Genomic DNA, 21,711 nt, shown 5'->3' with positions numbered 1-21,711 from the left:
AAAATATACAAGAGTATGAATAATGCATTGGACATTACTTATTTCACAGTGTATCTCTGCATGTGCACATTCTCTCTCTCACTCACACACACATACACACACACGCACTTACCCACCAACTCACATACACTCAAAATACAGACCATTAAAATGAGCCAGGGGTCCACATGTGCCAAATGCTCCCGGTGATGTGTACAAGATGTGTGAGGCTCATTGACAGAAATCTACTCATCTAGTCTATGTTGGCACCACATAATAAAAAAAACATGAGATATAAGCTAAATCATCCAAAATGTCCACATTTCACCATCATAACCTTCATTCACAGAGGAAAGACAGTCAACTCATCTGTCGTCTCTTCTGCAACATCCCAATCCACTTCCATGCTTTTTCTCGTCCACTTTGTCCGTAACTGTGTGAGCAGAGATTTTGGAGGCTACAGCCTTGTAAAGTTTCAACCCGCCAAATGAGAGGGGGGTGTTAAGAAGGCTAGAATCCAATGGACAATGCAGGCTGGCTCAACAGTAAAGCCATGACTCTTTAAAGAAACTTCGCTGGAATATAACCCTGGACAGTTTCACAGCAGTGATGATAAAGGAAGGGGCTGACTTCTTAGAGACTTTCTGACAAAGTGTAATTCAAGCCACAAAGGTTGCGAAAATCCTGACAGGCGGTGGCTCACTAAAAACAACAGGTAAAGTACTTCAATAATATTCCATCATCTGGTCATAACTGTTCCTTACAGGGTTCTTGTTCTATGATGAGTCCGTGAATTTGGCTGCAGTGAAGATTTGATGGCGATGGTGTACCATGCTGCTCACTTGAGACTTCTCAGAGTTCTTACAAGTGTCTGCCGAGAGTATTCCACTGCGGTGATGGGAGAAGCTCAGGGGTGATTATTTTTATTAATTTAATTTCTTTTCAACGGAAGATCAGGCCTGGTGTCAAGTTTTGGAGCCTTGTCGGTGAATTGACACAATGTTCGGTTGTAGTGACTGGCATCAGTTCCTTTTTGAATCATGGATGTCAATGAGCCTGTTGGGGAAATGGAGGAAAAACACAGTGATCAGATCAAAATCGTATTCAACAATCAAAAATGATCCATAAGCCTTTCTTATGCTTTTTTTTTTTTTCCTATTGCTATTCAAGAGTGTGTCTTATAGTTTGAGAGCAGGACTTATTGATTTCTCATTCAGATTTGGTAATGCTTTCACTCAACACAGCTCTCACACTCAAATAAACAGTGCTTGTGCTTAGATTTTCCTGCGCTCCAGGCCCTGCACTCGGGTTTCTCCTCGGCTCTTAGATATTTTCTTTTGCACTTGGATTTCTTGTGCAATAAGTCTGTTAAAATTCCCCAATTTTTAGCATTATGTCTATGTCTTTACAGAATCTCAAGGTGAAATACATCCCGCTTTCAAACTTCTTCAATAAGAAAAAAACCCACCTCCGTTTTCAGACATTAACTTTGTTGAATTGCTGACAATATTATAGACCACCAAGTCTCTGTTGTGTTAAAATGATGACAGCAAGTCTCACTAGGTCAAATGTAGCATAACATTTCATTTACTGTAACACAACACCAAACTGAAATCTATTAACATAAAGACGACAGCATCACGAAACAAGGTTAAATATGCAGAGAGATTAAGTATTTGTCTTCCTGTAATAAATGTAATAAACTTAGTGACTCATTTAATTGTCATGTCATCTGCATGATAATTAAGTGATGCTCTAAGTCGCTCTTTCACCATTACCTCTATCTAATAAATGGTGAAATATTATGAGGGTCTTCATTTTGAGAGCAACTCGTGCTCATGATGGTCTTTGCTTAATGCTTCAACTGAAAAACAATCTCTGATTCATCCTGTGAGACGACTAATACATTTTCCTTCCTTTGTATCTTCTTTATATCTCCATTCATGTTCATGTGCCATTTCTACCTTTGCTGCAGGAGGCTCCAAATATAATGCTAGCCTTGTTCCATTAAGTGATGCTGAACATTTATATAATGGACAAGTCTGAATGTAAAAAAACTTGCTAAGACCAGCAGTTTTATATAATACAGATCTGACCTATTCTGCTTTAACAAAGCTAATTTTATGAAGAATTCTGAAAAGGGTCCATGAGTATATACACTAATACATTCCTTTCCATCTCCAGTGAAATTCTGCAGTTAATGGTTTAATTTAACCAATCATTTAATCAGGAAACCCATTTGAATGATAATAGAACCCTGCCATGAATATGTCATATGGATAAATCCATAAATGTTAATACAGAAATGATTCGGGGTGACAGTGGACAAATGTGTCACCCAGGACCGACCATATAAATCATTCAGACACTTAAATATGAGTTGGCAAATCCACACAGAATTGCACAAATTCCCAGGGCTTGCAAATAAATATTTATGACGCCCCCAATTCCCCTCTTCTCCCTGTCCTTGGTAATTGTGCGTGATTCATTTTGTTTTCTCAGTTGAAGAGGGAAAATCAATCTTAGAATATTGGCTAGGAGACATAAAGCATGCAGATTCTAAATGACCATGGTTTTGCAGAATATAAAAGCTTCACAGACACTCAGTCAATGTTCTCAGGAGAGGAATTCAGTTTAATCTTCAGCAGATTTCCTTGGTTTTAGAGAAAATAGTTGGAAGTTCACCTCCCAGCAGGGTCAGGCTAACCGGCTGTCATTTACTCACAGACATAAGCGGGTATCAACTTGGAGGGAACGTTAAGAAGGCAATCAACATTTGTAAGAATATTTTACTATGAAATTTAGAAAATAACTTTTAAAACATGGTTTTTCTTTTAGTTGTTGCATTTGAGGAAGAAAAAGAGCCTCCAATAAATATCAATGTTTCGCTCTGGTCATAAAAGAAAGCTTTGACACTTGATGCAGCCTCTTTCTTTGATGTAACCAGAGTCGGGTCTTTTATTTTCCACCCTTGTGGATCTCCCAAAATCCAATAGTTGTCTTTGATATTTCTTCTTTGCATAGATACATCAAAGTGACTGAATCCTGAGAAATGGTAGATTCCATTGTGACTACAAGATCTTTATTTAAGCTCAGTAGTGAGAGTGGAAAACACTTGATGAATAGAAGATAATATCAGACTCATTCCAGCTCTGAGCTACACTGACCCTGTATAACAACTTAGAACAGAGGGGCAGACTCTGCCATTCATTATGTTTCTGCTTTTCTTCGAGATGCACCAATCAAAAAGTGTGTTTGCTTGAGCTGGATGTCAAAGTGACCCCAACTTGCACCCGGTATGCAAAGTGGAATAAAATACATCATTAAAAACTCACATACCTGCTGTGTTCCTCTGCATCCTACGACGGCTCCTTGGGCATAGGCTGGAAAAGAGAAGCAGAAGGTCAGCATCTGAGGAACAGAGGGACGGCCTTCATCAACGTTTTATTCAACGTTCCTTAAGCATATTGGCCTTGGATACAAAGCAGCATATGTCCATTTAAAAGCACAGATGGCATGTATTCCAATTATATCTAAGGCAAGATGGAGGAAGATGAAGGTTATTTTGTTCTCTCCCTGTTTTTATGACCTCTGAGGACACTGCTTCTCTCCTCGAGCGGAAAATACGAGCAAGTAATGGCCACCTCATCATCCGCGTTAACGAGTGAGAGACATTCTCTTTCTTCCATCAGTGGCATCACACAGACAGAACCTTTTTTATCACATTAGCTGTAGGGCAGGGTGATAAACAGTGTTCCACTTTGTTTCTCTGTGAACAACAACTTCTTGCCACGTGCATTCATCTTTAGGAGAACACATGAAATCACACACTTTTCCCCTCGACCGGAGGAAAAAAACAGCTCCCTTGCCTTCTTAATATTGGTGAATGGGCCACTTTTTCGTAGATAATGACTCTGCTAATCATAATCAAGAAGCTAATCGTCTGTTTAGCCAATCGGAGGAGCCAAGGCGAGACGGCTGCCTGGGTAGTGAATTGGCATTCCCAGCAGTCCCCTCTCTCCTGGCGGCGGTGCCAGGCTTCTCTGCAGCAGTGAGGCAGACTTGGTATTCCGCTGCCCACCCAGCCTGACGTCCTGCGATCCGTCGTTCTGTCCGTCCGACCGGGTCGGCCGGCTGCGGCACTGTCGAGGAAATTCAGTCCTCTGAAGAGGCACTGATCCATCACACCTCTCCTGCAGCATGTCATCTAAATGCTAAGTACTTCCACTGCATCTTTAAATCAAAACAAGAAAAGAAATGAGCACAGGGCGAGCAGTTGGGAGGGATAAAAGCTTATAAGGGCACAATAGAATCTGCAGAGCAAACCCTTAGCTTTTTGATTACATTCATTTTCAAGGTAGAGGAAATGTGGATGAGAAGACACTGGGTGATAGGAAGGTGCAGGTCCCTGGAACCCAGAGACCTTGTTATCCCTTCAAATGTACATGGAAAAAGGAAAAGGGATAGTTATATACGTACACGGGCGCTGAGGATTCCATCAAGGAGCATATTGTGTTATTTACATTCTCTTCAAAAAGCATCCAATGCACCTGGGCTGCTCCCACAATAGATCCCCTCGCCTCTTGCTCATCTGCCTGCCTTAGTGCGACTTGTGGCTATCGATCTGAGGGATATGTGAAGTTGGAGCAGCATCTAAGGCGGCAGATGCGGACAGCACTATTAACTGCTCCTACTAATTAAAAGGGTAACAAGGTGAATTTGGCCCCACGGGACAAACCGTGCCGGCTGTTTGCCTGCCATGCACACCGGTAAACAGTGTTCACCACCGCCGGTGCTTACACGACAGGAATCCAAGGACACAGAAGACATATTTATCTCCCGCTGGCGTTGAGGATGAGGGAGATTCACAGATAAGGAGTGAGTGAGAGAGAGAGGGAAAGTAGGGAACAGACTAATAAGAGCTTTGCTAATTGGTTTTGTTGCGGTGAAATAGAAGCATTTGGACCTCGTCTCTGAGCTTGGGGTGCCCTTGTTTCATCATCACATGTAAACACTGAGCACTGTGCATAAATGATAAAGTTTCACAGTTCAAATGAGGTGCATAGCCTGGATCTTTGAGCGTGCGCCAGCAGAGATTGGCAAAAAAATATTAAGGGATTCTATTAACTTCCTTCCTTATCATCAACACAGCATATTTTAGGATCAAAGTATTTTTTTAGATACAGTATGTTTTGCATCACACAAATATCCTCAGCCAAGGTAACATTACAACTCCCAGAAGTCTTTGTGTCCGAGAGAGGGAACCCGCCGCAGGTGCATCAGACAGCTTGTTTTCTCAGTGCTCAGGAGGAAACAAAGCAGCGACAGTATATCTGGTGACACTTAAAGCTGCAGAATTCTCACCAGCAGCCCAGCCAGCCATTATGGAGACAGGCACTGTGCCATCACTGCAGTAACTAAAAAACCTTTCCCAGAGGTCTCTCATAACAAGTGAAGTCCTGCACAGGACTTAGTTGGTTTCATCAGTGGGAGACTCACAAAGGTCCAAGACCATTACTGGCCACTCAAGCTGCTGTTGTCATTAGGCTAACAAGCACAGCTATAGCTTACTGTGGGTGAGCCTGATGTACAGCTGATGTTCGGCTTGTCTGGAGATGTTTTGCTGAAAACAGCAGCCTGCTGTGGCTGAAAACATGGATGATTAGAGCATTGTATTTGTGAGACTTAGAACAAAAGGTGATTTTAAGGCTGAGAGCTGAGGGACGGTGTCAGATCTAAAAGTTTCAAATCAGAGGCCACAGTTAAGACAGAGGCTCCAAAAATATATACGTCCAACTTCCATGCACAATTCCTGATTCAGTAAGTCATTCCTTATTAGCTCTATAAAATTGTGCAAAGACAAACGTCACTGAATAAACTCTGAGAATTGTTGTTTAAGTACATTGTGCACTTCAAAAAAGCTTAGAAAATATTTATTATTACAGGGGCACTTCAGGGGCAAATCAGATTTCAGCCGTCCCACCCCTGGATCCGCCCCTGCTGAGGGAGACTTGTGTGAAATCACTCATTCACTATTCCCTACTTCACAATATAGTGATAACTATATACACTTCATGGTGAGCTCATTAGGAAAAGAAAAAAGGCTTTAGGACAATACGGTGCATTTTCTTTGCTTCTCTTTTAAATGTTTATTTTGCTCTGATTTATGCTTTAAGGTCAAAAAGAACATCTTTAAATGTAAAAACAAACTTCTTTCCCCAACTTTGGGCTGTGATGAGCTGCTCTTCTTCTATTTAATTAAAACAACAGGTCAGACTGTTCCTGCTGCTTTCTCTCCCCTTGTCTCTCCACCACGAGTGCAATGCATGATGGTATACTGTATATTGCTCGGTTAACCCAATTCATGCCTCTGCGTTGAAGCTAAGCCGTAGCCTGTGCCTAGACATGTACCCTAAGCAGAGCCCGTGTTCTGAAGTAAACAGAGACGCCAGAGAGTTTCTAAATACGCAGAAACCGGAAGTCACTCAACACCAGGATAGAAACCACCACTGGCAGTTATGTGCGTAGGCTACGTGCACACCAACTCAAAAGCATGAACCAGCCTTTAGTGACCACTGCTTTCCATGATACATTGTGGTAGACAATGAGTCCACTATATAGGGTATAAAAACTTCACTTAACATTAGGACACCCACTACAAAATAGCAAGCTCACTACATTGTGATTAGGGAGTGACTTCAGACACAGCGTGCGACTGTCACATGACACAGTCTTTTGAGGGATTAGTAATTTTTACATTTTTGCTGAACATCTTCGGTTATATTTGTCCCAGACAGACACTGGTTTCACTTCATTTCTGTACGACTGGGAAAACCAACGGTGATTTTACAAGAGTCTGCCTTAATTTCTGTGAATGTAAATTACAGCTGCTTGATAATGCAGTTTAAATGCAGATTAATATAAAACGTCAGCAATGCACTACCTCAAACCAGTAATGTAACTTTGATGAAAATGGACTTGATGTAAATTGTGATGGATAACTCGACTCAAGCAAGAGCGAGAGTATTGATTTTCATACTGAAGGAAAGTAATGCAAAGCAAAGGACATGTGGAGTGGAAAGTAAAATGCACAGCAGCATGCAGAGTAAAACACTCAGCCGTGATGTGTGGAGTGGAGTGAATAAGATGAAGAAAAAATTTTAGTCCAGAGACCAGTAATGTATTTTACTTTAGTATTTTTTACTGGTGCATAAACATGTGAGCAGGTGGTTTAATCTATAACAATGCATCATTAGCTATCAGTTGATATAAAATCTTAACCTGCAAAGTATTTACAGCTGTCACATGAACATTGTGCAATTTAGAGAACATATGGCCAAGTCAATTTATTTATGTAAACTAATAAATTAAATCAAATATGTGATATTGGACCGATCAATGGGCCTTAAAAGTGCACAGCGTACAACACTACTGATCCTTCCACCCTCAGGATATGGGAAAACTGCATCTATCTTTCAAGATGGCTCTGCATGATTGGCAGCTTGTTGCAGCAGCTCCAACCTCATTTCGATTTTCTTTTGTAAATCTTCGATGGATTTTTAATTCTATTTCAATTTTACTGGCTATTTTCATTCTCTTTTTAATTTCACTTGTTATTTTGTGAACCTCTTTTTGATTATCTGCTGCTGTAACAGGTGAATTTCCCTAATGAGGGATGAATAAATCTTATCTTATCATTACATATACAATAGCATAAAATTAAAAGAATCAATAACAGTGCAAATACTAGAAATATTCTTTTTAATTTAACTTGAGAACAGTATTGAGAGTAATTGCATGTATCTTATTTCTAGCACTAAAAACAGATCTGGGGTTATGTTTTCAGGCCGATCCAGCCTCTCAAATTGCATAAAAAATGATAGATTGCTGCAGTTTAAGCATCACTAAACTATTTATTAGAAATGCATAAACAAAAGATGCAAAGGGCACAAAAAGCATCAGCGCTTTGAAACAGGATGCTGCTGAGCTCGCTGAATGTGTCCGGTCCATAAAGAAGCGCTGTGCAATTATTATTACAAAAACCCCTGTGCTGAAATGTGGCCTGTGGCTGTGGCAATTTTCACACCAGACGAAGCTGTGGAGACGAGCAGCGTGCCGGCTAAAACACAAATGGCAGTTCAAAGCCCGGCAATGACAGTACTTCAAAAAGGGGAGTGGGATAAAGCGAGCGAAAAGTGACAGTGGAGGAGACCACATTCATTCTCGGTCACAGACAGAGAAGAGGGGGGGGCAACATGTGCCTGGCAAAGTCAATGTGAAAAAAGGGCTGGTTTAATAGATGATGGCAGCACCAGAGGAAAAAAAAAAGCAATGTGTTGCAGGTTTACACCCTGTGGATGACTACCAAAGAAAGTAGGAGATACTGTAAATGTAATCATGAAGATGACTTCACGCAGAATATTGTGCATGTTCAATAACACAAGACGGGGGCCCGCTTCAGCAATTTAGCTCTTTTCTGAACATCTCTATCAATCTAACCTATTTCAATATATTTTCTGCTTCAGCTCACACGCTATCTCCTCAAGACTGATGATCATGCCAGAGCACCTGACAAACAGATGAGCTGAGGCCCAAGCGGCACATTTTTCTTTTTCCATTTGATAAACAGAAGATCGTTGAATGCAACTGAAATAAAGAGAGTATTTGCTTATCAACTGTAACCTCCATGTACTCTGTCTGTTTGGCAGGGACATGCATGCTGTTTGAACATCAGTCATTTTAGAAATGTTCGTCCAAGGGCTACAGTATGTTCTCCCCGAGGATCCAGAGAGAAGCTGTCACATGCGATATGGCAGGGCTACTCCCAGTTCACAAACGGCAATGTATATGAGAGCCTGGAGGTGAGCCAGTAAAACATAAAACATATGAGCTGCACTCTAACGCTCCTCTGTGTGATGTTTATATCAAAGAGAGGCTGGTGGTGACTTTGAGTCATTAGATTGACAATTAATCTAAAATTATAGTTTTGGTTTATTGCAGATATGCAGTTCTCTTGGTACATACTGCTGCACAAAATTAATTCTTGTTTTCAGGGTATTGCTAACACAGAAGAAGAAGCAAAACGGATCAGTGTATTACCGTGAAAAGTTTATAAATTAAAGATGTGTTTCACATTATGACATACACACTTATAACATCACTATGTGAAACTGAAATCTACTACATTTAAAGAAACTGCTCTTTTTGGTGTTTAATTGTGTTTTTGTCTTAGTGGATGTTTGTCAGAGCTTGTCTGTATCTTTTTGTATTTCAACCTGTTTTTTTATTACCCTAAACCATTATTCGGGATTAATAGAGTGGAATTGTTTTGTTTCACGTGATAACACAAAATGTTCCATGTTATGCTGATCTGTATTTCATTTTTTGCCATGGCAGCAATGTGTTTTCTGTATGTTTTAACCCAACACTGGAGAAATAGATTCTATAGGTTCGAATTTTCTTGCAGGTGCACAGATTTTAATAATTTCAACTGCAGACTAAGAATGAAAACCAGCAGAGCACGGTGCACATTATGCATATCTAATATTTGAAAAATCATTTTTTGTCCCAATGCATTTCAAAAATACAAATAGTTCTCTAATGACCTCCGGTCCTGATTTCCTCTGATATTTTCCTGCTGTTTTAGAAATGAGACCATTTACACCACATCCTCTTGCTTGGGGGCACATTTTGACTTTATGTTGCTTTCAGAACTAGGAGTTACTATTTAAGAAACAACCTACTTCGTTCTCTCATAATGCACTTTATTTAGGCTAAATGAATGCTGCTGGTCACAGCGCTGCAGCACCAAATGAAAGTGATTTCACCATCAAAGACCACCTTTATCTAAAGATGGCAACCCACTGAGAATACAAATCTGTTGGCAGGAGGTTCAGAAGGCAGCTTTGTGACAAATACAAGATTCAGAGAAGAACAAAAAAAGCTACAATTTACATAACCTAAAAAAACAAACCTGTACTCAAGTCATAAAAGGTGTAAGTGCAAAGTCACATACACACTAATGCAACTGCACATTAGACTGAAAGCCAAAAGAAAAGCAAAGCACCTCTTGAAATAGATTTTGTACTCAGTGGGATGAGCTGCTTGGATTGAGATTTGGTTTTATAAGAATGGAAAATGTGCCTTTAAAAATAAAATCACATGACAGATAAAAGATTGGCTGCTAATGTGACCCCTCCCCTCACCAGCAGCAGCAGTCAGTCCTTTCAGCTGAATCTTTCTGCAGGAGAATTGTTATTATAGCAGCAATGGTTACAGAATGTTTCTGTTGCAATACATGGATCTCTGCAAAATACTGTTTCAGGGTGTGCACACATGAAGCACATACTGCATGCATCATGCCATGCAGATTGGAGGTTTAAATATAACAAAGACAAAGCAGCTTTTAAAGGTAATAAATCAGAAGGACAAAGGCACCTCTGCTTCTCTGGTTGACTAATGTTATATTAGATCTAAACTGGTTGTGTTGCATCAGCAGCAAGAGAGCAATATGTGAGATGTGTGGGTGTCTGCATCTGCATCTTTTATAGCTTATTAAAGTTAAAAAAAAAAATTCAAGCATGTAGTACCAGTACAGACCTTATCAAAAAAAAAAAACATACTAAAATTCACCTATATTCTGTTCAAGAGAAGCAAAAGACCAAAAAATAGAAAAAGGCCACATCTGAGTGTTGCTTCCATTTGAGTATCATCAGTCAAAGACCCCACAGTCGACTGAGATTCTCCACATCAAGCTTTAATTCTCAGTTAGTGTGAAGCTACTTCAGGAGACATTTGGGTCCCCACTCCTCACTTTAATGCCGCTCCCTGGTGTAAAGTAATTCTGCTAATTCCCGACCACTCGGTGAAGATGTCTGCGACGGGTACAGGCAGTTGCAAACTCAGACCTAGAAAGACTGAGAGCAACTTAAACTGAAATAATCTCTGGCTTTTGTTAGTTGTTGCACATTTCAGACCCAACATTAGCAAAGTTAGCACAAATTAATTTGGAGAGATGTCTTGTTTATTAAATTATAGGAACCTCCCTCCAACCCTGTTCATTTTGTTACAAGCAAATCGTTGAATTTCAACAGCCAAATCTGATCTAACTGATGAAATATTTGTTGCGTATATAGATCATATCTCCACAATCAAATAAAGGCTTAAAACAACAACCACACCAAAATACCCATGATATAAAAATACCCAAAGAGTGCATCTTCTGTCCCAAGTCACCAATCTGTTAGCCCTATCTTTAAATACTGTGACTTTCCACCTCACGTCAGGTTTTTCAACTATTTATTGTTTCCCATTGTCGATATGAATCCCTAAAAAATGAAACTTACAAATCCGTTTCAGTATTTTCCAGTTGAGAGTTGTAGTTTATAGCAAACATTACTGCAGTTGACTGGAACGGGAGAAAAGATTTGTTAGTGACTATTTTCAGTGGTGGATTTATACATATTTAGTTTAATTAAATTTAAATCAAATGAGGGTGTATGTGGTATTAAGTCAAGTGAAATAAATTGTTCCTGGTACTGGTGCATTTGTGTGATGCATTAATATATATTAATAGTTTTTTGGACAATGATTGAGCTCTGTGGCACAGAGGAATGAGATCATGTATATTATTATGAGATATGCTTGTAGTTATTACCATGATGAATTCATTTGTTTTTTCATGGGACTGAGCCGAACAAAATAAACATGATCACAAGACTATAAACAAAGGCCAGCAGGGCAGAGAAAATATCACTTGCCTGTTTCACAGTTTGAATCAAACGCATTAAGAAAACTAAATACATTTAAGGAAACTGTAGAAATAATAAACTGTTTTGCAGTTTCTGGAGCAGTGAAATAATGCCACCTCAACACTATTTTTTACCATCTGTATTGAAATTCCATTCGAAATAAGACGACATGCCAGGAAATTTTTTGGGAGCGCACCTGAGCCTCAATTTGAAACCTTATTGCTTTCTGTTTACTTTTACTTGAGCACTACATCCTCTCCCATCCTTTTTCACTAATGACACAAAGCCAAGCAGAGATCTGCCGTCTGCACCGCGACTCTCCAACCTCACCGACTAATCAACAATTCATTTCGAGAAGCTCGGAGACAAACAGTCATGTTGCTGCGTTGCCTGAGCAGAGAAGCGAACTCATTAGAGGTGTGTCTCGGGTCGGATGGGTTGCAGTGACTATGGTGATACACGACTTGGCCGCCTGGTTGTTTGTCGTCGACACTGAAGCATTTTTAACTGAGGTGCTAGCGAGCGTTACATAACTACATCATCTGTCCTTCTCCCCCCTCCTTCACAGGAGGTGAGAATTTCATAACTCCTTCAGTTTGGACAGGAACATTTGTATTGATGCAGTGCCACCAAAACAATCCAGCGTTTTTCCCTCATGCATCATATTTGTCACATTTCTAATTCAGACACCTGTTTTATTTTTTCTGTTCCTCAGTAAGGTGCATCTTCGTTTTTTCCTGTACAAATCAAGATTTTTTTTTCTGGGTCACATCCTTTCAAAAAGCTTTCAGAGCTAACTGGCTACGATGACTTCATGTTTACAGACACACTGGCAGGACTACACATACTTCACTAGTTTTTTCAGGCTGGCTGACACGGGAACAAAGAGCTCATAGCTGGAGGAGGGCGATCAGTGCAAAAAAGAAAAAAATGATGCAAGCCTTTCTGACCTCCCGGGTGGTGTAGTGTGTGTGTGTGTGTGTGTGTGTGTGTGTGTGTGTGTATTTCTCCTCTCCCTGGTTTGGCAAAAATGCCAAACTCTTTTCTTTCCAGGCTACACATTGGCTGAGCAGTGGCATGTGCTGTGTGGGTGTAGCAATTTTTTCTTTTCCCGGCGACTGTCGAATATTGTCTGAGGGTCGGAGGGCACATGAACTGCAGTCTGAATATGATCCACTCAGGGTTATAACTATTTTAAAATTTGGGGAAACAGTCTGATCTTCAAAGAGGAATTTTTTAAGTTTCCTTTTGAGCCATTCACTTAATGAGCAAAAGCTAATAATAGACTTTAATGGTGGTCTCACCAAGCACGGAGCAAGTGATACAATCTCACAACCCTTCTGCTCGCCTGAAAGGAGAAAAAAATCATTTCACCGTCTGAAATTCTGTCTGTCTTGCCAATTTTCAACCTGACGGCCTTTTCCACCCTCCGCACACTCATACACATCCGCTCTTGTGTAACCCAGCCCTTCTCATCCACACCCTCCCTGTCAAGTGTATGAAACCAATCTCATAACGCCTCACCCCACCCCTCCTGAAACGCACTCTCCGCCACGGAGAGTATCATGTGTAGATCTTTCAGCGGCTCACTAGTGAAGACAAATTGCCAGCTTGTTTGGGTAGGGCCTCCAGAGAGTGATTCATATTAATGGATAGCTGGCAGTGGAGAGCGGGGCTGCATATGCAAACTCCATTAGCAGGTGAGGCTGGAGAGTGTGACCTGGCAGTGCCACCATGAGCTGCACACGCACTGAGGGGCAGGATGAGGGAGGGTGGTGAAACGAAAGAGATTCAGGTGCACAGAAATATGTTTGTGTCTAATGCAGCTTGATTCGTAAATCCCTTTATTAATACATCAGGTTGATTGTAGTGATAACCGCACTATTCTGCTGTTTGATTATTATGTATCAATTGATGTTACCTATAATGAGCCAGATCATTTTCCCACAGAATTGTAAGTTTGCAAATTAGATTTTTTTGTTTCATGCTTTTCTTTAGTTTGTTTGCTTTCCCCCACCGGATAAAAAGGAAAGTAGTTCTAATTAGAGATGTTCAGAATCTGATCTCTTATTTGTGTAATCTTTTCCTGTAATCACTGTCAAACTGGTTCTACAGAATTTATTCTCTGTATGTATTGGTTTTTCAAAGGCTTTAACCTGAGCAAGGCTTATGCAAATACTTATATAAGTTTTTATTCTTTTTAAATGCACTGGTATCTGATCAGTACTCGGTATTGGCCGATATGCAAAAGTAAACGTATTGGAATCCACCGGGAGCAAAAAAATGGTATCTGAATATCTCTCTTATTTACTAAACATTTTAACCAATGAACACACACACTCCCCTATATTAAAACACTGGATTATGTTTTCAAGGATTTATTAGATCTATTTGCTCTGATATATAGGGATGTAGGATTTTTACAGTTTTAGTTTAATACTCTGTTGTAAATTGTACCTAGGTTATATTCAGGTTGGAGTTTTTGCTTTAATGGCCGTTATATCCATGCGTCAAAATCCTCTGAGGAGAACAGATATGCTCAGTAAAAATTGCCATTTAATTTTCAATATTTCCTGTCTAAATTTTGGCCTGATAGTGGTGCTAGAGGAAAGGTCAGCCAGTCATTACAAGAAGCAGGATTCATCCTAATAAGATCAGGAACATTCACAGCAAATCTCATTGATCTCTCAGCCATTGTTTTCTTTTATGATTGGCCTGTGAAATGAAGCTGTCTCTGTGGTGCGGGAGGAAAATCAGGGAATCACATCAGCAGTCATCTACTGGAGACCATTATTGTCTGAAGTATGTGGTAACCTGGGCCAATAGCTGTTGTGAAAGTGATGAGAGAATAACCAGCTACAGCCAGGACAATATTATCAGTGAGTCCACTTGTATCAATTCCAGCAGCACTCAGAATAAAATTGTCCCTCACTGGTTGCTTGCATCCAACATGGCAGCCTGCAGTACGAAGCAGGGTTTGTGGTTTTCAAGGTTTAACTTCTTTATACCAGGGTAAATCACCGTGGTAACTTATGCTGAGCCGCCAACCTGCTCAAGAGCAAGTTAAGTTCCTGATAAGAGTCCAAAACCTATCAACGACTGAACTACTGACCAATCAGATCACTGGAAAACATGAGTCATCGTCAGAAGATTTCTTCATAGTTGAGCAGAATCGCTTTTCTTTTAAAACAGATCTTCTAACAAATGGAGTGAGACATTTATCGTAACATAAATTCATAACATTTATTCTGACATAATACCTGACAGTGTTGATGCTTTAATACTAATCTGATTTTATTAAAAACTGATTCATACACTATTTATTATTTCTGAGGATTATAAATGAAAATAAAAACATTTCAGTAATTCCAAACTCTGCCTGTGTTAACTGAACTTGTTTGTGGCTGGATAAGAAAACCCAGGGTTAATTAAGAGGCCAATGTTAGGTTTATTCTAGTCTGATAATGAAAATTGATCCTGGGTAACTTAAAGTCACTTTGTAGTACAGGCCCCATGCAGGTCAGGTGCTAACCCAAACAGATAAACATACATACAATTGAAAAATAACAGATGACAGCAGAGATGGCTCCCTGGAGGATTTACTGTATTTATATGTTGTTTGGTTAAACGACTCATGTGCTGTAATCTCCTCCTCTTTCCTATCTCGCCTTAAATAACCTCATATACAATGCAAGTATCCAATGCACATTTTTCTATTATACAAATATATGTTATCACATATCGTATATTTCAATGTGTCAAATCAATCGAGGCTGCATTTCATATCTTCTGTTATTCATTTCATTTGATGGATGTAGCTACACATTGTAAACATTAATGAGGCTGCCAATCAGAAATAAAGCGTTTCTGCCTCGTCAGCCAACAAAACGCAGATTGATCAAACCACCTTGAACCTTGAAGTCAATTTTTAACTGAGCTTGGATTTCAAAAGGCATTAGTTATTATTTGATTTCAATGAGCAATTTGACATTGGACTTTGATTTGGTAAAAATGCAACTGAACCCAAACCCTACGCATAATCCATATCTACAGCACAATGTGTGTTTTATTAGATGCACAATTTCCTGCATGATCTGCCGCATCTGTCACTTCATTCCAGTAGCTGACACCACCTACGTTAAACCTGTGCACCACAGCATGAATCACATGAATAATGACTGCAGCCATTGTCAGCTTTCCAAAGACACGTCGCAGAGAATGCTATGCAATGTGATCAAGTGCACGTGAAGACAGTAAAAAACTCTGTCTCTACACTTGTTTTCTCGCATGTGCTTGCCAAGCAACGGTCTGGTCCTCTGCACCCCCCCCCCCCCCCACCAACCCCCAACCCCCAACCCTCTCAACTTCTGGAAAAAACTGATCAACAACAGCGAATAGGGGATATTCAGCTGAACACGTAATCTGCATTAACAAAAATTTAAGTAAATATATGTGCAAATGCAAAACACTCATCTAAGTGTGCTGTCAGGGTAGATTAGAGTGCGATGAGAATGCACGCATAAAATCTGCCGCAGCTGCCCAGGGCTGCCGGATGGACGAGGCAGAGGAGGGAGAGAGATAAAGAGAAGGCGAGCGAGCGAGTAAAAGAGAAAGAGTGAAAATCAACAGAGCCAGTGACAGGTTGACCCGTGGCCTTGTGTACCTCGTGACGAGGACAACAGTCTCTGCTGCTCTGACCGTCGTGTCATCTCTTGCTGACATCAACATGCTGTATTGTGCTGTTTCACTCACTCTGTCTCTTTAAGTTACGTCCCACTGCGTCTCCCTTTGGTGCCTCTCTATCTTTTTATTTTGACATTTTCATACCTCAGGCAGATATCTGTCTACTTGCTACGGTTTGAGCAGATTTTTTTCCTTTTACAATGGTGGAAAATTGCAATTTAAATCATCTATGAGAATCCATTAATCAACCATGCTGATTTATTGGCCAATAATAATATTACCAATATGTTATACTGATTTATGGGCTGATACATAACTGCAGAAGAGAAATGTTGAATATACGTTAATGGTATATTGAAACCTTCGCCATTAAACTGCATTTGAAGACAGATTGCGTCACAGCTGTACATCTAGAGTGTCCTATTTCACATGCTCCTTTATATGTGTTCTTTTGTCCCCAAGAAACAAATGAACCTATCCCAGAATTCACTGCGCTTCTGTAATAAACAATTTTTCAAATAAATAATGCTGAGCAACGAGACGTCCAATGCTTAAGTATCAAGATTCAACTCAGCCGCTAATAGTTCACAAAAACCAAGGTGCATTATAACTTTCTCGTTGTGTTCAACTGCTCTGTTGCTAGGCGACAGCAGTAAGGGCGGGACACGCCGGTCACACAAATCACAGAAATCTACCGTAGACCAGATCGTCTCATTTTGGTTTGGTTTGACACAGGCCTGATTCCCCTGAATTGGGACAAAGCTTTGTCTACAAGAGAGCATTAGCAAAGAGTGTGTTTTTTATCACCGCAAAACAAAGGTTCAAAAGCAACGAGAAGTTCAGATTTGGTTGTTCAGATTTGAGTATCTGCATGGCAACATTCTCCTTCAGCTGATGTGATGTTATGTGGTTTCAGATGGCGACATGTAGGCGTGGTATCAAATGGGTTTTCTGTGATCAAGCAGTCAGTGTCTGCACAAGGAAACATGGAATTTAATTCAATTCAATTCAAGCCAAAACCAAAAAAGCTGAACTTGTGCAGTGCCAACTTTTGAACAACAATTGTGTACATGCAACCAACTGTAGCAGTGGATCCAGGTTGAAGAGATGAGGCGAGGGGGAACAGTGGAGGGAATATAATTGTGTTTCTTGGGCATGACAAACAGAACACAGAACTCTGCCATTGCCATTGTGTATAAAGTTGCATAGTGTGAAATTGCCAAGTGGTGCGGTGAGAAGCTCACAGCGACAGTGAGACCTGTATCCATGGCGACCCAGTCATTGAGTGGACACGCGGTAGCGCCTGCGGAGCGACTACTGTTGGCCAGCCTGTAGGTTTCCTTCAGAGCCATTCATGGCATTCAAATTCATTTATCACGCTAGTTCCTTTATAATGATACAAAAAACGAAAGGGTGAAATTAATCATCATTACTGATGATGAAGTAATGATGTGTTTATTGAATGAGAGTTAATCACTTTGAAAAGCCTCAGTTAGCACTGCAGCGTTTGCAGCTCTGAGGCATGTCGCTGCAAGAGGAGCCTACAGAGGAGCAGATGACACCATATTGAAGGTTTTAAAAATTCACCATGGTGTTTTCACTTCCGTCTCCCACAGAGTCACAGAGAGGTCACAGAGTGTTGTCAGCTATTGATATTCTCCTCAGCGTTACACCCATGTTTTAAATGTCTTATCTCATGTTTGAGCAGGTTATTTAATCGACTGCTCATATTCATTTTTGATTTAACATTCTGTCAGCATGAGTCAGGAGTTTCACTGTATTATTGCCAATATAGGTTGAATGGTTCAAACGCCAAAGAGACCTGCTGCTGAACCGCTCGCCAGTGTTTAAAACAGTGAGCAGTTCAGTGTGTTGCACTGCGTGTTGGCTGCACCCCAACAAGTGATGTCACAGCGGATGTTTTCCATCAGCCGTGTATTGATGTTTATACTGTTTATTGTTGTATAAGAGCCTGATCAGCAGCAGAAAGAGCTGATGAGTTTAAAAAGGCAGGAGGCTGACATGACTCTTGTAATAAAACAGGATTATAACAGTTATTACCCTTCACCAGATCACCACAAATTTAAATTTTTTCACTTTTCATTTCTAATGTTTTTGATATGAGCTGGTAACTCCTGGAATCTGAAGAGGTTCTGTCCAGAATAGTTTCAAATTATATTTGAGTGTTCTTAAATCTTCTCAGTATTCCTGGTTGGTGCTGGTGTTTTGAGTGGTGTATATAACCTGGCCAGAGGATCAAATAACAAGGCAGTCTAATAAGTGTGTAGGTAAATGTTCAGAATCTTCAGAACACTCATTCTTGAGCCTCTCCTATCATATCTCTTTAACACCAAATTAGCTTCCTTTTAACCTGCTTGAAATAGGGGATTGACTCATTTCCATTACCTGCAGAGCAGTTTGCCTTTCTGTTTTTTTCCCCTGGTGAGTCATGTTCGACGTCACAAACAGGGACTGAAAACCTCTAGCATCTCACTGTCTTACTGCCACTGTTACATCTTGCATGATACAAAGAAAAAATCATTGTTGCACATTGTTCCCAAGATGTTTAAAAAAAAAAGAAAAAGAAATACACAGTGGCTACTAAAGCACCAACGCCCAGAAGTTCTCCATACCCAATAGTTTGTTTCTTTGACTTCTTTCTGATCCTGACCCCTAACCCTTAAACTGTGGATTACAATCAAACCACTATCTGCTGTTACATCTCTGAGTGAGGCAATGCTTTGTCGTAGTGGTTCACATAAAACAGCACAGCATTCAATTTCTTGCCTTTGAGATTCACAACTGATGCAGCTTTTTGAAACCTGGACCCTGACCTGCTGTCTGAAAGTGCTGCCTCCAGGTCAAGGTGCCGAGGCTTCATGTGACGCTATCAGCTTGCAGGGGGCGGGGGTCACACATGCTGAAAACGTGGGTGCAATACTGTTAAGTGCATATGTGGTATTGATATCACGTCCTGTAAATTACCGTGATGGTCTTGATGCGACCGCTGCCCCTGGTGCAGGTCCAGCCAGATCGGTTGAACAGGAGGCTGCAGACCTCCCCCTCCATGCAGGGAGCCATCTCGCACCACTGGCGGCTCCGCACGATCCGCGCTGGGATGGTCAAAGAGAAGAGGTCAAACAGGCATGTTAGAAAGACAGACCCAGGAAAATACTTACATTTCTCTAGGACAGAAAATGGAGGAGTCTTCTTTTTATGCTCACCAGACAGGAAAGCATCTTCATGTGGTGGTGTGTCTACCAGCCTGTCCTATTTTAATTAGATTCTTGTTGAACTTCCATGTCTGAATTGCCTCTGGTAGTAACCTTTACAGACCAGCTGGTGGTCCATAAATTACTTTCCTGCTAAAGCTTGCTTTCACTGCAGCTGCAGAGCTTTGCTTTTTTCTTTCAACATGTTGTTTCAGTTACTACGTCTGTTCATGAGAACCATTCAATAACATCGAATTGTTGGATTATTTTACTTGAAGCTACACTGGGCGCTGTGAAACTTGCACTCAATATTCATTGCAATAGTTTCCCTGTATGACACTTTGCCGTCTTTTCACTGTCAAGGTCAGGCACATTATAAAATATATCACACAAATGTTGCACATCTTCCTGCAGCATGAGTGAATAGAGCTACATGGCAGGAGTAGCAAGACTGAAGGTTCATTGTTGGATTGAAACAATGGCTGAAATAGCCCTTGTTCCCTAAACTGAGAATTATTCTCTCTGCAAAGGCCGTGCACACAAACAAGGAAAAACAATTGCAAAAAGAAATGTTGAATTGTAATTGTACTTAATTTCTTGAGATAGTCATGTTTTTACATTTGCATTTTTATGCATTTTAAATAAAATAAAAAACTATTTGTATTCTGCAACACAAAATAATGCAGCGTGATTACAGCCTCCTGATGTCTTTTGGAAATACTTGTAATATCTAATTTAACAATACAATTTGTTTTAAATGGAGGCATGTCAATGCTGTTTTGTATTTACATTTTCCTGTTTTAAATCAAACACATTAGAGAGATGACAGAGAATTAAACACGAGGTCACCTGGCTGAGTGCAAACTGGGAAATACTGCAGCTCTTTATCATCATCTTGACCTTCATTTATGTATTTTTTCTTTACACATGAATTTGTAAAGAGCCCAGTAGCATTCGTGGTAAAACATAAAATACTCATTTGTGCCTCTAAATGAATAGTTTATGTTGAATTTGCAATTTGCGAATATGAATACAGATTTACATTAAATCTTACCCTCATAATTCTTTTTTCGAATTATTTTAGGGTGGCAACCCGACCAATACTGCTTCTAGTGATGTCCCTTGAGCCAAATTAATTCACAGCTCCCTCTTAAGGTGGCCTACACGCCTCTCACAAGTGCATGAACAGACAACACGAATGCAAAAGCCAAAACATGAATGCAAAAGCAACAATACAACTTCAGAAGCCACAATATAAGTACAAAACACAACCACATAGATGGGGTAAGGGGGTGAGTGAGTGCGTGAGTGAGTGAGTGAGTTACATCATTGGTCGAGATGTTGGAATTTTTTTTCCATTAGTCGTTGCTCTTTCAAAATAACTTGGCACAAACAGTGACGATTACCTCAGTTTCTTTTGGCCCGAACGCTCACGACTAAAGCAGAAACTTGCAGTGTTGTGCCAAGTTACCACTAGCTGATGATTTTTTAACAGAGCTATAAACAAGACACCAACTTTATGTTTTTATGAAGAAAAAGAAGAAAGCAATCCAATCTTCAGGTTCACACGTTCATCACACGATCCAGCCAAATACTAGCTTTTAACCTCGTCTTATTCACATATGGAGTCGACCTCTCCAAGAACTGTAGAAACTGGTGGATAGCACTTTAAGTTGCAGGTTGTTTTGACTACTCTGGTAATTAATACCCCTTTTACACCTAAATTAGCAGGTAGAAGCAGGTTTTTTTTAAAGCATATAAACCTGTTTTAAAAATGCAATCAACTCCTTTCACGTTGCCAGTAGACAAGTTTGTCTTTCAGTTTTTTTCCCTGGTGCGTCGTGTTTATCTCAAACACAGAGAAAATTGAGGTGCCTCACCTCGCTGTCTTGCCAAACTAGTGCATTCACCTGGGTGTCTCATTTCCATCAGAGCCGGAGCTGATTAAGACCTGAGTCATGACCGGGAGTGAATGCTGATTATATCCATTCCCATTGCAGACAAAAGCAGGAAGTTCATGTGTCTGGTGGGTACTTTGACCAGTGGAAAATGGGCTTTGGGGAGGTACACTGTTAGCATCTGGCCAA

At 40.3% G+C, this 21,711-nt stretch overlaps 1 protein-coding gene across 1 annotated transcript in view; it reads right to left on the bottom strand.

Annotated features, from left to right (window-relative positions):
- Positions 1 to 896: 896 nt before the first annotated feature.
- The window catches only part of tafa5l (TAFA chemokine like family member 5, like), a 48,510-nt gene continuing 27,695 nt past the window's right edge, over positions 897 to 21,711 (bottom strand). Inside the window, exons 3-5 of the mRNA XM_020088799.2 lie at positions 19,398 to 19,525; positions 3,319 to 3,362; positions 897 to 1,035 (exon numbers count right to left, since the gene is read on the bottom strand). Of these exons, the coding sequence (XP_019944358.1) occupies positions 3,339 to 3,362; positions 19,398 to 19,525 (152 nt within the window). The 3' untranslated portion in view covers positions 897 to 1,035; positions 3,319 to 3,338. The remainder of the gene's footprint in view (positions 1,036 to 3,318; positions 3,363 to 19,397; positions 19,526 to 21,711) is intronic.

The sequence above is a fragment of the Paralichthys olivaceus genome, chromosome 6, assembly GCF_024713975.1.
Source record: "Paralichthys olivaceus isolate ysfri-2021 chromosome 6, ASM2471397v2, whole genome shotgun sequence".
Classification (NCBI taxonomy): Eukaryota; Metazoa; Chordata; class Actinopteri; order Pleuronectiformes; family Paralichthyidae; genus Paralichthys; species Paralichthys olivaceus.
The sequence above is the reverse complement of the archived record's forward strand: the minus strand, read 5'-3'. Positions and strand labels throughout refer to the sequence as shown.